The 16,735-nt window shown below is 41.7% G+C and overlaps 1 protein-coding gene across 2 annotated transcripts in view; it reads left to right on the plus strand.

Annotated features, from left to right (window-relative positions):
* The window catches only part of LOC109033369 (uncharacterized), a 358,654-nt gene that overhangs the window by 165,599 nt on the left and 176,320 nt on the right, over positions 1–16,735 (plus strand). For both annotated transcript variants that reach the window (XM_072305106.1, XM_072305107.1), the window contains exons 12-14: positions 549–771; positions 13,279–13,433; positions 14,279–14,384. In XM_072305106.1, coding sequence (XP_072161207.1) covers positions 549–771; positions 13,279–13,433; positions 14,279–14,384 — 484 coding nt within the window. The remainder of the gene's footprint in view (positions 1–548; positions 772–13,278; positions 13,434–14,278; positions 14,385–16,735) is intronic.

Below are 16,735 nucleotides of genomic sequence, written 5' to 3' on the forward strand. Positions count from 1 at the left end.
ACTAACTTGTGGTTGGGCTCTGTTAGGGCTAGGTTGGGCTGAAAGTGGCCAAAAAAAAAATCCAATTCTGATTGGTTCTCGCTCATGGAGTCACAAACGAGTGCACCAAGATGGCGGTACCTCGAATGTAAACAAAAGTAATGAAAATATAACTAAATTGTGATTTATCAAGAGTGAATTGTTATTTTCATCACACCAAATTGAAAATAGATTAAGAAATTATCCATTTATCAATCTAATTTTATTTTATTGCAATTTTTTTGGTTAGGTTTCGATCAGTTTTGTTGATGTTGTTGTTTTTGGATGACAGACATCGTAGGATTCCTTATCCTTATCCCTTAATATCGTTCGTTTGAGTGCACCCTTTTGTGCCTCCATGGCCAGCCCAAGCCGGCCGCTAGCCAGCTGATAATCGAGATGTCTTCACTCTGTGTATAAAGGGACTCTACCAGTAAGTACAGCTTCCACGACCGGAGTTCTTTTTTGGTGTGAATGTTCTCAACGTGCCTTTGAATGATCTTATAAAAAGATGTTTCGTCATGTTGCAGGATAACTACGGGAACACGGCGCTGCACCTGGCCGTGTGCCAGCAATGCATCCCGTGGGAATGCGTGTTGGATCTGGTGGAGCACGGGGCCCAAGTCTCCGTGCGGAACAAGCAGGGAGTCCGCCCGGTGGACCTGGCTCCGGAGCCCGTCCTCACCCACCTCCAGTGCCGCATCCTCGACACCTGTTGGAGCTACCTCTCCACCCCCGAGGACCCACCTCCACGTAAGTTTTCATTCCACATTAAATGGAGATGTTGCATGTGTGAGGAATTTGCGATTTGACTGTTGATTTTTATGTAAAAATTCGCGAGAAACACGATGGTGCCACTGGTTTTCTCTGAAATCATCTCCCAAGCTCAAAAAAAGCTCTCAAATTGAGGCCAAAATGGAGGAGATATCCCACGCTATCCTGAGAGTCTACCTCTACATCAAGACAAACTCTCCATGCAAAGATAGGGAGCAAGTACATTGACCGGGCTGCCACTTTATTTGAGGACTCCACAACTGAAAACATGGCAACCCTGCTAATGTATTTGCTCCCTATCTTTGCATGGAGAGTTTGTCTTGATGTAGAGGTGGGCTCTCAGGATAGCGTGGAATATCCCCTCCATTTTGGCCTGAACGCTACGTATTTTCTCTTGGAAATGGAGACGTTGCATGTGTGAGGAATTAGCGATTTGACTGTTGATTCTTATGTAAAAGTTCGCGAGAAACACGATGGTGCCACTGGTTTTCTCTGAAATCAACTCCCAAGCTCAAAAAAAAGCTCTCAAGTTGAGGCCAAAATGAAGGAGATATCCCACCCTACCTTGAGAGTAGAGGTGCTACACCAAGAAAAACAATACAAGCAAAATACCAAGCAAGTACAATAGCAGTGTTGCCGTGTTTTTAATTTTTGAGTCCCCAAATAATTTAGCAGCCCTGTCAATGTATTTGCTCCCTATCTTTGCAAGGAGTGTTTGTCTTGATGTAGTGGTGGACTCAGGACTCTCAGGATAGCATAGGATATCCCCTCCATTTTGGCCTCAACTTGAGAGCTTTTTCTGAGCTTGGGAGTTGATTTCAGAGAAAACCAGTGGCACCATGGTGCCACTGGTTCTTCTTCTTTTACTTCTACTTTTTCATCGTCCTCTTCTTCTTTTCCTTCTTTTTCTTTTACTACCTCCTCCTCCTCTTTGTCTTCCTCTTCCTCTTCTACTTTCTCTTCTTCTTTTTCTTCCTCTTCTACATCTTCCTCTTCTACATCTTCTTCTTCTGCTTTCTGTTCTTATTTTTCTTTCTCTTTTACTTCTTCTTCTTCTACGCTCTGTTCTTCTTTTTCTTCCTCTAACTCTATGAATTCTGAAAACTCCTCTACTTCTTCTTCTCCTATTTCTTCTACTTCCTCTACTTTCTCTTTTTCCTTTTCTTCTACTTCTTCTTCGTCCTCTTCTTCTTTTCCTTCTGCTTCCTCTACCTCCTCCTCCTCTTTGTCTTCCTCTTCTTCTACTTTCTGTTCATCTTCTTCTTCTACTTTCTATTCTTCTTCTTCTTCCTCTTCTACTTCTTATTCCTCTGCTTCTGTTCTTCTTTTTCTTCTTCTTCTGCTATCTGTTCTTCTTTTTCGTCCTCTAAACTCTATGAATTCTGAAGAACTCCTCATCTTCGGGAACCACAACATAAAACTCCCCCGGGGCCCGTTGGCGGTGGGGGAACCTGAGCGTGTCACGACTGAGCATACAGCGCCTGGATGAGCCGGCTCGGCTCTACTCGCCGAATTGCCAGCCCGCGGGGCTCGCTGTTTGCGAAAAGATATGAATCTCCCCCAAACAATCGGCCGAGCAAACATCCGGGCGGCCCGAATCCGAACGCCGACAAGTCGGCCCCGGCTGTTTGTTCAGGGATCTGTTCCCGATAGCAGCTCCTGTACATCTTTGTTTACGCCCCGAGAGCGACGCCAAATAAATTAATTGTTGGGCTTTAATACACGGGATAATCTCGGATTGGGTAAGTCGATTTTCGAGATCGGTCCTTTTGTTGCGACGGATTGCTTTTGGAGATTGATAGAATCCATGAATGGTTGGTTGGGGGTTCCTCTTCTCTCTCTTCTTCTGCTTTCTCTACTTCTTCTTGATCCACTGAGCCCTCCTCTTCGATTGGATCGCATTTAGCAAAAGAGAACCAGCACGATTAGATCGTTGTAGAAATTCTTTCTAAGTATGTAAAGAAAAAAAAAAAAAAAAAAAAAAAAAAAAAAAAAAAACCTCTTAGAATAGCAATTATTTTTTGCTTCCCATCAAAAAATCGTTGATTTTGTTGCACGTTTTTGAAAACACTGTAATCGCGGCGCAATTATTGCGCTGGTTTGTTTTTGCTTAATGCGATCCAATTGTTTCCTCTTCTGTCTTTTTCTCTTTTTGAAGTGTATTTCCCAAAGGAAATGTTGAAACTTTGTCAACAATATGGAATTTTCCCTTATATATCTGGAAGTTTTTGCAGTGTAACGTCATTGAGAGAAACCCCTTGAAATTGAAAATTTTTAATTTTTGGCTTAAAGAAAACATTGCCAGGTTCCACAGAAAAACGTCTCTACTTTTTCCAGACTATTCCAGGGTTGGGCAATATTCCTCAACATCATCAGGTTTTCTCTGACCTTAACTCTACGTAAAGAACAATTTCCACGAACCTCTTCAGAGAGATTAAACAGTATTACTTCGAAAAGACATCATTTCAAGGGAATGCAGGAACCACTATCTAGACAAACGAAATATATTGACAATTTCGAAAATGTTAAGGTTCTTCAGCAAAATTTCCAGCATTCCTCAACATCATCAGGTTTTCTCTGACTTTAACTCTATGTAAAAGAACTATTTCTACGAACCTCTTCAGAAAGATTAACTTTGGAAAGACATCTTTTCAAGGGAATGCAAGGACTAGCCACTACTATCTAGACAAACGAAATATATAGAAAATTTCGAAAATGTTAAGGTTCTCCAGCAAAATTTCCAGGAACTTGCCTCCAAGTAAAAAATAAATCAGGGGATTCCGACTCTAACTGTCCGTGACCACCCTGAGCAAAGGCTCAGGGTCAGGACTTCTCACAGCGACGAAAAACCCCACGGCAAATTACACCGGAAAGGGTGGGGGACGGGGGGCTCCAGTTCCAAGAAAAGCGGGGGCTCGGTGGCACCCTTCGGTATTGCGATATATCGATTGTTATGCCATTTAAACCTATGGTAAAGAATCGATTATTAAGGTGTTCGCTGCGAACACCCTGTTAATCGATCCTTTTCCATAGGTTTAAATGGCATAACAATCGATAGATCGCAATTCACGCCACGCCACTGTTCGGGAGCCCGTCCAGGGGCCCAGCTTAAAAGGCTTTTAACGACATTAGGAGGCCCATTATGCACTCAGATTCTCGCCGGCTTAAACGAGCTTAGCGTCGCTTGTTCCGTTTCACTGTTCTACTTCCCCCCGCTCTCCTTCGCACCGTACCAGCCGTGTCACTACCACCTCGCCGACACTCCCCCCCCCCCCGGGGGCGCACGGTATTTAATTAAAAATGTTTCGGCTCCTGTTGTGTCACTCGCATCCAGCGTTTGTACATTTCTGGACCATTTCGCTAATTTTCCCTCGAAGGTAGAACACCTAACACGGGACAAAAATAAATTGTTGATTCAACAATTTTGTTGGTAAAAAAAGTGCCCGACATGATTCAATCCAGATTTTGCTTTTAAAAATGCTAATTTAACCACCAAATGTACATTTGAAACACGTCGGACATATTTTTAAAAATTTAATTGTTGTATCAGCAATCTCTTACTTTCCGTGTATCGAGAGAGAATGGGCACCGGAGTATTCTCGGTTAGTAGTTAGAGTATACGTGGTTTTGGGTTATCATCATCATCTATATTATACAGCTACAAGCAAAATCTTGGAAGCACTATTTCTGACGAACTGCCGGACCGATAAGGATGATCTTTACATGTGTGTCATCTGTAGTAGATGTAGATGTGCAAAAAATTATGAAACCCCGAACTTTTAATGTTGTAAAGCTTTTAAAGCTCATGTCACTTAAGTCCAATGTCAATAGCGTGAAAGATATGTCGTTTCCGCTAGAAACGTCAAGGCGTGGGATTCTACCTGAATGACTCGAATAAACAATAAAACAATGGAAAAGCTCGTGAAGGGCTCCTCATTCGAAGAGTTGAGGAACGGTGCATCGCTCAGGGTTCAAGGTCCAAGGTATAAGGTTTAACTCAATTTTTCCTGCATTCTTCCGGCTTCGATTTGTGGCATTGGTCAATTTACTTGATTGCTGAAATTCTATTAATATTTACAGCAGATATAAAGTGAGAAGGCAGGCGCTGCGTCGCGTCTGGACGGACCAAATATTATTAACTCTTAACGGTCGAAATCCGATTTTTTTTAAAATTAAGTATTTAAAAATAATATAATAAATGAAAATTTCTCCAGTAAGTGGACTGTGAAATTATGTACATCCAGCTATTCCTCATCATTTACAAATCTGAGTGTTACGTCAAAAATTTTGAAATCGATGCAGCTCGAACACAAAATGGTGTATTAAAATGGAAGAACATTTTTGCCTATACATATGCGTATACGGCCCGCGAGGCGCCCTCCCGGAGGTTGGGCCGCGTAGCGGTCAGGGGGCAGGGCCCCCTAGTTTTACTATATAGTCCCTTCGATGACGCGATAGCGTAACCATTGCACAGTGGCTCGTATCAATGGGAGAGGTCGAACAAAATTTGGAAACCTCAAAGGCTTATAACTCCGTCCATACAAAACTTTGAAGTTTTAAAAGTGGCTCCATCGCGTTTCGCGTGAAATTTCCTTTTGAGAGTCACATAATTTTAAATGTGACAAATTCAACATCAAGATTTGCAGTTGTAGTTGAGAATTTCATGTCCGACTTCTCTGATTGACTCGAGCCACTGTGCATCGGTAATTTCCGCTCTTGTGCAAGCTTTATTCTGCGAATATCCACCAATTTCATGCCCAAAGCGACAAGGATGGCTATTCCGATTAAAACGTGCGGCCGACGATTCCTGGCTCGCGAGCCGTGCTTTTAGGTGGATATTTAGCGCCTGGTCACCGGGTAAATAGCGTTTCGGACGCACCTAAAATGATACCGCTAAGTTAATATACACCGGAGGGTTCATTACGACAACAGCGTTAGCGCCGTCTTTATTGTCGCTCTTTTAACAGCATTCTGTCTTTGCGGAAGGGGCGGCACGTATGGTTATATTGTGATTAGGGGAAGCTTTGTAATAGCGGTCGTGTGGTCATTAAGGAAGGCCCAAATTCATAGCCGCTCCTTGAGCTGTTCATTTTCTTAAGACGCCCTATATGGTTCACAGTGTGATAAAGGGAGGCCTAAGGAGATCCTTGCCGTAGAATCATGATAAGAAAAATTTTACGTTATCTCAAATTAAGTTCAACTGAATAACTTCGAAAATAGATTACTGCAAGGAATTACTGATGATGAGGGATGCAACAAAGCAAGAGACAAAATCAGGCAACATTTGATAGTCAGGCCGATTTTGATTGGGATGACATTTTGCAAGCAGGAACCAAGATCATTCCAATGTCGCTAAGATTGTGCAACTATTTTTACCTTGCTAATATTAACTGATCGTCAAAACAAGTTGTATCTTTACTCTCAATAAACTATGAATTTAAGACAAAAATTATCAATGTAAAGAGCGATGCCAAAAACGACCATTTTTTGGCACAATTTGGGTCTGCGGGGATTTTTCTGAAAAGGGACCCAAACGATACCTCATGATACCTTAAAACTAAACTAAACTACACCAAAACCTAAGGCTGATTTTAGTTGATCCGTACACTCTATCAAAAAGATTTCAAAAAATTTCAGCAGAAATTGAAAAAAAAGGACCCTATTGCACTATCTATCACACAAGAAGCTACATTTCCTCGGAGAATATTTATCTCCTCGACAGACAACCTCACCCTCCGAGATTTCCCCGTTTCTCAACCCGTTATAGTTCTCGTCGAATGGAAATATACTTTAAATTAACGCCCCGACAATCGGAGGGATTTTCTCCTTGACTGTTCGCACCATTTATCAATCCGCCCCTTTTACAACAGGATTACACCAATCTAGTCGGTTGGGATTTAACTTCGCAACACATTCCGAATAGTGACGAAAAAGTCTCCTGTTTGTAATACTGCACTCATATTTTGTAAACGGATGGATTGTTTTTAAAAGCAAGTTTCAGGAATGTCTTAATAGCACAGCACACTGGAAAGAAAACACATTGGATCTAGAATCCAGACTCATGAAAACATTGACAAGAAAAAATACTCTTGATTCAATCGGATTTTTGCTTGAATCGAAACAAAATCCGCTTATATTAAGAGGCTTGGTTCTTGATTTAAGCAAAAATCCTATTGAATGAAGAGTACTTTTTCTTGTCGATGTTTTTAAGAGTCCTGACTCTAGATCCAATGTGTGTTTTTTTTTTTTTTTTTTTTTCTTCTTCTTTTTTTTCCTTCCAGTACACACATCTACCGTCTACGCGATTCTTGAAAGTTGGCAACGCTGTTTTTCCTACATTTGAATGTATGTAAAACAATCGATTCTTGATGAGGCGGATTGCCTCACCTACATGCAATATTTTTATTGGATATAAGTGGAGGAATAACACTGTTACCAACTTGCAAAATAGCCACTGTCATGCTTGAAAGAGGTTTCCAAATTAATACCCTGGTAAAAATTGGCAGTAGAATCTGTGTTCCAAAATACTATAGACCTACAGCCGGCTATAAGATTTCCAATAGCTTCTATAGCCGGCAACATAATTTCTTATAGCCTTTTATAGCCGATGGCGACTAAGCAACAGTCTGGCGATAAAGTGTATGCTAAACGTTACTAATTAAGGATGCTAGGACTTAGTGAGTTTTTGGACTAACGCTCTCTTTTTAGGCCGTAGTATCTTGATTTATTTTGCGAGGAAACCTCCGTACTTTTGAAGGATGCCTGCCATTCCTAATATGTTGGAGCGCCTTCAATTTCGTATGATACTGTGCAATACCTCTGGTGTGAAATAGTTGCTTCAAGCGCCGTGGTACGCTGCGGCGAGGCGCGGCGGGCGGGCAGCCAGCGCGTAACGGCGTAACGCGCATTGGCGCCTACAAACCTAACAGGAATACTTCACGCATTGCGCAATGCGTGAAGTATCCCTGTTAGGTTTGTAGGCGCCAGTGCGCCGCCGCTCCGCTTTGTGTTAGGCTCTCGTGGAGTCAGCGTTTTTCAACTCATGACTTTGAAATGTTTACACACTCTGTATGGATTATTCTCATTTTAATTGGTGAAAAAAAATATGTAGTAGAGGAAAATATAATGTGCGTTTTGTAAATATTAAGGTGATTCCGTACAAACTTAAGGATTTACAAAGCACACGAATTTCTACACAATTTCTTATAGTCTTTTACAGCCGATGGCGAAAAAGCAACAGCCAGGCAATAAAGTGTAAAGCCCGGCGATAGGAACCATATCCCGGCTGTATAATTTTTTATCGCTTCGTGTAGCCCGGCCGTATGATTTTTTCCACTTTCTACAGCCAGCTATATGATTTTCTATCGCCTTCTTCAGTCGGCTATAAGAACTCCTATGGTTTTTTGAAACGCAGCTTCTATCGCCAATTTTTACCAGGGTATCTAAAACGATAAAATGGTTCACAGATTTTTATTCTTTAAGTAGAGAAAATTTAAATATTTTATACGAATTTGAAACGTTTTCAAAGATAAGTTATGGTGACGTACATGCGTTTGAAACTAACTTGTTTTAAAGTGATTTTTGCATATTAAGTTTCATGAAAATATTTTTGAAATACAATGAAACTAATTATTAAATACTTTTTTATACCATTCACTACAGTTTTACTCGTACATTATTAATATTAATTTTTCCGAACAAACCATGTGTGTTCTGGTATACATATCATGTTTTTCTAATCTCTAACTACACATGAAATGCGATTTAACAGTTATGAATTACGAAGTTAAACACATCAGATGATAGGGAATATGCAATTCAATGTAATCGATACAGGGAAGAAAAACTGATAGAATAAGCGCTGTTACAAAATTAAGAATTCAACGAAGGAAAGTTTCCAGACAGGTTATGACTGCAAGGGAAGATAAACAAATAACTGAAAGCTGCAAACTTAAATCGATAGAGGGTACCTTTTTTCAGGCAGTATGCGTGTGTATTTTCAAGGCCTTTAGTATCTAAGTTTATCAGTAATGAATAATTTTTTCAGTATCTAATTTTAAGGTACAAATGATATCAATTGATAGAAAGAAGGGGTGTCTGTGTAACTGTAACAAGCAGTTCCAACGCCCAAGCGTTGGAGGGCGCTTCTTTGACAAAGCATATTACTACCAACTTATGTAACCGAAGACTGATGAAGACGGAATTTAAAGTGGGATTCTTTAACCGCAAAACCCTTTAAAACTTCAGAGCGACCGCGAAGATCTGAAACTTTCCACAAGCACTTTGCGATGAATTTAAGTTGGTGGTGAATGAAAACATAAAGGATGGACTGTAAATCAGATGACGGGAAAGAGCGGCGGAACCTCTAAAGCTGGTGCGTCAACGCGATCTAGCGGACAGCGGCGTCGCGACGCCGCGAGGTAGGGCGCGCAGGTCGCGGGGGAGCGGGGCCGCGTGAAGAGGAGTTCAGCAGTGGGGTGGGGAAGCGCGGGTCGCGGTGAAGAGAGGGACCGGCCGGCCGGCGGTGACATCGGCCATGGATGAAAATATAGGCAGCGCTAATGTCTCCGCTAACTGGAGTTGGGGGTCCTTATTCATTCTCTTGGTCCATGACATAACCTTAAACCTTCCGTTCAATGCCGCAAACAGCTGACGTGTCGATGCTGCGCCAAGAAAATGAACCAATCACAAAGTAGCACAGTAATACGTCACTAAAATGAAGAGATCACGTGACTGTTCGTAATATTTTCAAATCGATCTGAAAGTACTGCCTCGGATATAAGTATTTAAAGCATAAGGAGGCCCTAAAATACTTTAACCAGGTAATACGTCCGTGCGAGATTGTTATGCTTAAAAGCAAAACATTTCACGAAAACTTTTACGAATACCAGATGCAGAAAAAAATCCAATTTTCCCGGGTGTACCAGAATGGCGTCATTACCCATAAGGCAAAAGGGCATGTAGTATAGTACATGTTACATCGGGAGAGTCGAACGGTTGGAAAGGGCGCATCTGGTACCCAGAAGCGCCCAAAATTCTCTCGGGTTGTAAAATATACACTCTCAAAACATGAAATCAAAATGTCGATCATTTTTCTATCGATACAATATAAAATGAGAGGAAATAAGGCAACTTGATTTGATGCAGTCATGCTGAATCCGGTTAATTCCGTCCATTCCATGAGCAGCAAGGCCCGTGCTTGTGCGCACTTGTGCGATCAGGAAGACTCGAGCTACTTACCAACCCACTTTCAAACTCTTTCAAGAGGCAGTCAACCAAAAATCCTCACATTTCCTGGTTGTCCGGGTCGAATTGCCGACGAGGAAAGTTGCCAGAGTGCGGGATAAAATAGATGTTTTTACTTCCTAACAGCATGCGTCCAAGGTTCATTTTGGAGCATTAGATACGTGCGTTTCTTGTGACCGGGCAATTCATATTTCTCGTTACCGACGTAAAACAAAAACGTCAATATTTTAGTTACACCGGAGAAAAAAACTAATTGGATCTAGAGTCCAGACTCTTAAAAACATCGACAAGAAAAAATACTCTTGATTCAATCAGATTTAAGCTTAAATCAAGAACCAAGCCTCTTAATTTGAGAGGATTTTCTTTTAATTTAAGCTTAAATCTGATTGAATCAAGAGTCTTTTTTCTTGTCAATGTTTTCATGAGTCTGGACTCTAGATCCAATTTGTTTTTTTTTTCCAGTGTAGGAGTTGACTTCATTAATTTTCGATGCAAGAATCCTGTTCTATGTGAAATTCTGCATGCTTGAGAAGCATATATCAGAATGTTTTAATTCGTACCTTATTTCCTAGTAGCCCATTTGGCACTAGAAGTTCTACCTCGTCCGTATAAACACTGATGTTCACAGAAAAACCAATGGTACATGCGTTGTCTCTAAACCAAACCAGAAATCGCAGTTCCTGACCGCAAAATGTATTCCATTTGGCAGGCGCGCCCACGAGATGAAACCCGGAAGGAGTGCGGCGAGAACTCAGTTGTTAAAACTGTCAGGAGCTCAAGTTGGTTGTTGCCCGGAATTCCTGAAAAATACAGCGAACAAAAAAGGGGCGGGCGCCCCCGGCGCTCCCCCCGGCCCCTTTCCCGGGCTTAGGGGCATTAGCGTCGCCCGCACGGCAAGAACTTTGACGGGTCCGTAGTCCGTACCGGTGGAAGTTTCGCGGGGTTAAATCGCGGGGCAGGCAGTGACCCGCCTCAAAGTGCATTTTGTCTTACTAAGCCCCTGTCACGAAGTTGATGGCCGGCACTCAAAGGCTACGTGAGTTGCTTCGATAAAGGCGGGCCGGGCGCGACACCTTTGTTTCTTATTGCGCCGTCATGTTCGTCTCGGATTCGCGATATGCGGGGATCTACGTGTTTATTACGCGGGGGCACGTAGAGGGAGACCGCTGTTCCCAGAAATATTTCGACTATAAACTGCGGAAAGATCCCCCGCAGTAGGTTATGATGCTCGGTTGTTTCTCGTGTAGCTTCGAGTGCGATAAAATTGGTCCGTGGACAAAGTAAGAGCTTGAAAAAAATGTGATACATCATACATTCACATGCGTCCCCTCTAATATGTAGAGTCCCTTTATGCTGAGAGTAGAGTACCTGTATAGCGAGAGTATGGAAAGATCGCTTCATGGAGGTCTTAGGGCCCAAAAGTGCAGCCATCCTTCTAAGCAACTTCTAACACACAAAATTTCACCGCCAATCCACAGAGTCTGCAAATTCCAATTCTAACCCAGATGGCCAAGAATTTACAAAAATGAGCGTTCTTCCGCAAAAATGAGTAAATTTATGCAAAAACTGAGTCAAATACGTGCTTCAGAAACAACAGTTTGTAACAATAGTGTTGGTAAATCGTTCTGGATAATTGAAATTCATAGGTTGGCTGCATTTCTGGGCCCTAACTTTATTCGCAGAAGCATCGGCGAAGGCCTGATGAATTTTCGGAGTTTCACATCTGTCCATACTCTCGCTATATCGTGCAGGTACTCTAGCTGAGAGTAAAGACAATACGAATACGTTTCTGATCGGTTCCCGTATTTTAGGCCTCCACAGTGTCACAAACGGGAATGGACTGGGAAATTAGGAACACGGCAAGGAACGAACGGAATGAAAGAGGGAGCGCAGGTAATAATACGGGGAGGAGTTGATCAAAGATTTCGAAAAACATTCAATTTGTGTAATCTCTATTCCTGTTTGTGACATCCGTGATGGCGTTGTCTCGACTGTCCCTATAGAGGGACTCTGCTACGATGCATACGGGCGCTCTGTGACACCCAATTCTTCTTCTTCAATTTCTGCTTATTTAAAAAAGCGTAACTTTGTCATGGACAGAATTTCCAAATTTTGTATGACCTCTCCTGTTGACTCGACCCACTGTGCGGCGGTAACCCGGTCCATGAATTCGACGTTTAGACCCGAATCAAGGTCGACCGCAGGGTTTCCGGGGACGGTGCCCCCGCGGGAAACGAGCCGTCCAAATTGCCCCCTTTCACGCCCCCGACCCTCTTCCCGGCGCTGCGCGGGTGGTTAATTCATTTACGGCTGTTGAATTTCCATCGGAACTCGATCGTTTTTAGCGTCGGCCGTGTCAGGAGTCATGGTTTTTGTATGCAGGTCGGCGCTCCTCTGCTTGCACTTCTTTGGCTCCCTTGCCCAGTTGAACTAAATTTTGCAACGTGGAACTACAATGTCTGACTCAGTTTAGAAACGACGTTCATACCGTTGGTACCTTGTGCACATGAGTGTTTTTACGGATGGGCCAGAGATTTTAATTCCTAATTACAAAATTTGGTCTGGTTGTGATCCGAAGATTTTTTTTTTTGGGGGGGGGGGGGTGCAACATGGAACTAATATTGCCGACTCAGTTTAGATACGACGTTCATACCATTAGTACCTTATGCACATAAGTGTTTTTACGGATGGGCCAGAAATTTTAGTTCCTACTTGTAAAATGTGGTCGGGTTGTGATCCGAAGCTTTTTTTTTAGGGGGGGGGGGGGGGTTCAGAGTTTGAAGACAGAACCATCCACAGGAGAGCGTTCCATGAGCCAGAATAGGCCTTTTTATTTCCATAGATCTATTTCTCGAAAAGCACACCAAATGCGAACACATGCTGCAATTCTAAACTACAATCTCTGACTCATCCATTAAAACACTTATTTGCTCAGGGCAATTAATTGTATTTAGATGCGGTGTTTCTAAACTGAGCCACGAATTGTAGTTCCTGATTTCAAAACGTAGTCTAATTGGAGCTTCGGCTCCAAAGAATTCCCCTGAGAAAATAATCCAGACTGTGAGTTTGACGATCAAGACGTACCCTCTCTAGTTATGTTCAATTTGTTGAATATTTGGTGGATGGATGCCTCAATTTCTGGTGATGAGTCTCTGAAAATCGTATTTTTTGTAAGGTAAAATAATTAAAATATGGAACACTGGTATATTTATATTTCTTGTTTTCTTTTTCTTTTTCCAGCGCCAAACCATTGGAGTGGAACGAATGCTCACTCGCAGCGGATATTAAAGAAATTCCGCGGTAATCGAACTGAGTCCGTCGAAGAAACCAGTTGTGCCTCCATCGACCCATATTCGGCCGGCTCGGTCAGTCCTGACCCAATCACAAACAACAAGGTAAGAGCACTATTGATTCTCAAATTTAGAAACAACGCCTTGATACCACTATACCTGCTTCAGCGATGCCTATATTGCATATTCGAAATCATGAAGGGGTTTTGATTTTCGACTGTCCGCAATAGAGACAAAAGAAAATAGGCGGAAGCTTTTACTTTCGCGGATCTAGCACTTTCTTATGGACAATTAAGGAGCAACAGGATCTTATCTCTTGGGTGGATGAGCTTAGGGTGACGTCATGAGCCAAACAAGCTTCCCAAACTTCGGTTTGTTTGTGAGTCAAAATTCTCAACACGTTGTTAACAACCCACCTAATAGGTTGGTCAACAATTAAATGTTAAAGACCCGGAAGTAAAGGCTTCCACCATTCCCGAGAACCATTTGTAAGGTCTCTTGTCTCTGGTCTACCTTCCCAAGAGGATAGACTGTTTCCATGGCTTAAATAAAACTTGAGTCTCATATAAATCAAATGAAACTAATCACAGATTGTTGCATTTATGAATCTTCGCTGCCATTTCATTTGTCGAGGAATAATGAAAGCATATTTTCGGTTGAAACTGTCGCAAAATTTTCTGTCATGCAAGAATGATAACAAATCAGAAGCAATTCAAGAAATCTCATTACTAAGACAAATTTTATTAGCAGCTCTTTATAGATGAGCAACCGACTTGGCGCATTGAAATTCTCAGTGAAACCTTGAAGAGTACGCGGATTGGCAAAAAAAACTGCATTTGACTCACTGCACTCTCTGTTCAGCACGGCTGTCGTATGCACCCGTAATTTATAACCTCAGCGTAATGTATTGGGTTCACTTTGTTAATTAAAGTAATTACTTGACTTTCCAGGAATCGGGAGAAAGTTCCAAAGCAAGACTGAATCGCAGGAAAAAAGCGAAATCAATTCTTAAGGACACTCTAGAAGAAAGCAGCACAGTTACCTCTAAACAACAAAGTGAGTCGAATTAATTCTATTCAACCTTCAAAATGTCATGCATTTTCAAAATTTTTCTCCGATATGCTTTTGTAATGGCTGTACGGCAAAGTACACACTAAAAAAAGTAACCAAAATCTTGTGTTTGTGTAAGAAGTAAAACACAAATGAACACAAGCTGGTTTGATTTTTTTGGTGTTAGTTTTCCCTTGCGTAAAATTGACCAAATTTTGGTGTTGAAAATCTACGCACCCTCGTTATATATTAGGCACCAGCCTCTAGAATCGAACCTAGGACACATCGGTGGCAGTCCAGTCCGCTAACCACTTAGAAGTTGCGAATTTTGAGTATTAGAAGGAAAACAAGAGCACATAAGTTTCTCATCTCTAAAAACTTTCTTCATGCCCCGATGTTTCAGAGTAACTTACGGTTTGGGTCAATTTAACACACAATTGTGTTAAGCAACAAAGTCCTTTGAGTTGATCTAACGCAAACAAGTAACGCAAAGTTGCACAGAGTTACACTAAACGCGTGAATTTTTAACTGAGTTTGGATTGGTTAGGAACTGTAGTTCCTAATTCTACTGTGCTAAGTAAAAACGTCGTAGAATCATTCGAATGTTGCCAAATTTCCTATCAGAAAATAATTATTTTTGACGAAAGTCATGAATGTCTTTCCTTGTAATTTTTAGACTTTGTAGATCAAATTACAAGTGATATCCTCTGAAAAATCGGAGGAGAAATATTCACAAATTTCCTGAGAATTCGTGATTTGTGAGAGGAAATTTGGCAACGCCTGATGGTTCTTACGGCGTTCTTCCTTAGCACGGCAGCATTGCAAAATGTAGTCCACGTCCTCCCTAAATCCGACAACATCGGTAGCGCAACTGGCGGTGACTTCATTAACTTTCCTCAGAGTATCAAGTTAGAACACAAGGGGTAGAAATCCCACACCCTCCAGCCCCCTTCCGCGGCGGGAAAGGTGACACAACTAATGATCGGAAAACGAATTCCACCCCTTCCGCCCTACGCCTCATTGGGTTTCCGTCCGCTCCGAAACCACTGCTCCCGCTGATTTAATTTCGCGCCAGTGGCGTGGCGTGCTTTGCGATATATCGATTGTTACGCCATTTATACCTATAGTAAAGAATCGATTATTAAGGTGTTCGCTGCGAACACCCTGTTTATTGATCCTTTTCCATAGGTTTAAATGGTTTATCAATCGATATATCGCAAAGCACGCCACGCCACTGTTTCGCGCGTACGGGTTTCAAGTAGATTACTGCCCAGGAGTCAAGGACGCTTTTCAGCTTACGTTAACGTTTTACGACCGTCACAGTATGCTGCTTCAAGGGAGCAGTAGTGTGGCGTGCTTTGCGATATATCGATTGATCTGACATTTGAACCTATGGAAAAATATCGATAAACAGAGTGTTCCAACGAGCACCGCAATAATCGATTCGTAACCACAGCTTAAAATGGGTAAATATCGATATAATCGATGATTCACGCCGCGCCACTACAGGGGAGATGAAATTTTTCAAAAGCCTGAGCTGGAATCGTCAGCAGTGATAACGGGAGAGGCAGGGGTAACTCCCGGGAATTCGAAAATGGATCGTATTCGATAGTGGTTCGATATATCGTTTGGTTCAAAACAATAGAACATAACCTTAAACAAAGATTTTAGGATTTTAGTTCGAAAAGATGAGAATGAAAAAATTCCTAACGATTTCACTTTTGATTTTCATTTTGTAATCATAAGAATCAAAAATCTATCACAAAAAATGGAGAGTACGTTGAACATATCAAAATTATCCAAAATAAACTCGTAAGTGAAAATAGAGGTGAATTTTCTTCTTTTCTGCAATATATTCTTGGTGCGATCCATATTTGGACGTAGGTATTTCTGCTAAACGGAACCAAGCGCCAATTTGAGTTTCTTTTGAGGATTTTAGAATCCTCGAATAGTGGGTTCTGTTCAGCGGAGCTGAGAGTCATCGAAAAACATTCTGTCGCGCGCTAAGGTAGAGCACCGCATGAGCGTTCTGACGTTGCCAGATTTCCTTCGATAAAATATGTATTTTCAGGGAATTGTGTGCGCATTTTCTTTTGACTTTTTCAGATCTAGATTAAGTCAGACCAGATCTAAGTTATTTGAAAATTTCAAGAGAAAATGTCCATATCTCTCCTCAAAAATAAACATTTTATCGGAGACAATGTGGCAACTCTGAAATGTTCATACGGCGTTTTCCCTAAGCACGGCAGCATTGTGACCATAGACCTAAACGAGCACCGCGTGCCCATATCAAGGTTTATATCATAAAACTATAAACACCTCAAGAACAAGTATTCCCGTAAGTGAGCCTTTTTTGT

This window comes from Bemisia tabaci, chromosome 10 (genome assembly GCF_918797505.1).
Source record: "Bemisia tabaci chromosome 10, PGI_BMITA_v3".
NCBI lineage: Eukaryota > Metazoa > Arthropoda > Insecta > Hemiptera > Aleyrodidae > Bemisia > Bemisia tabaci.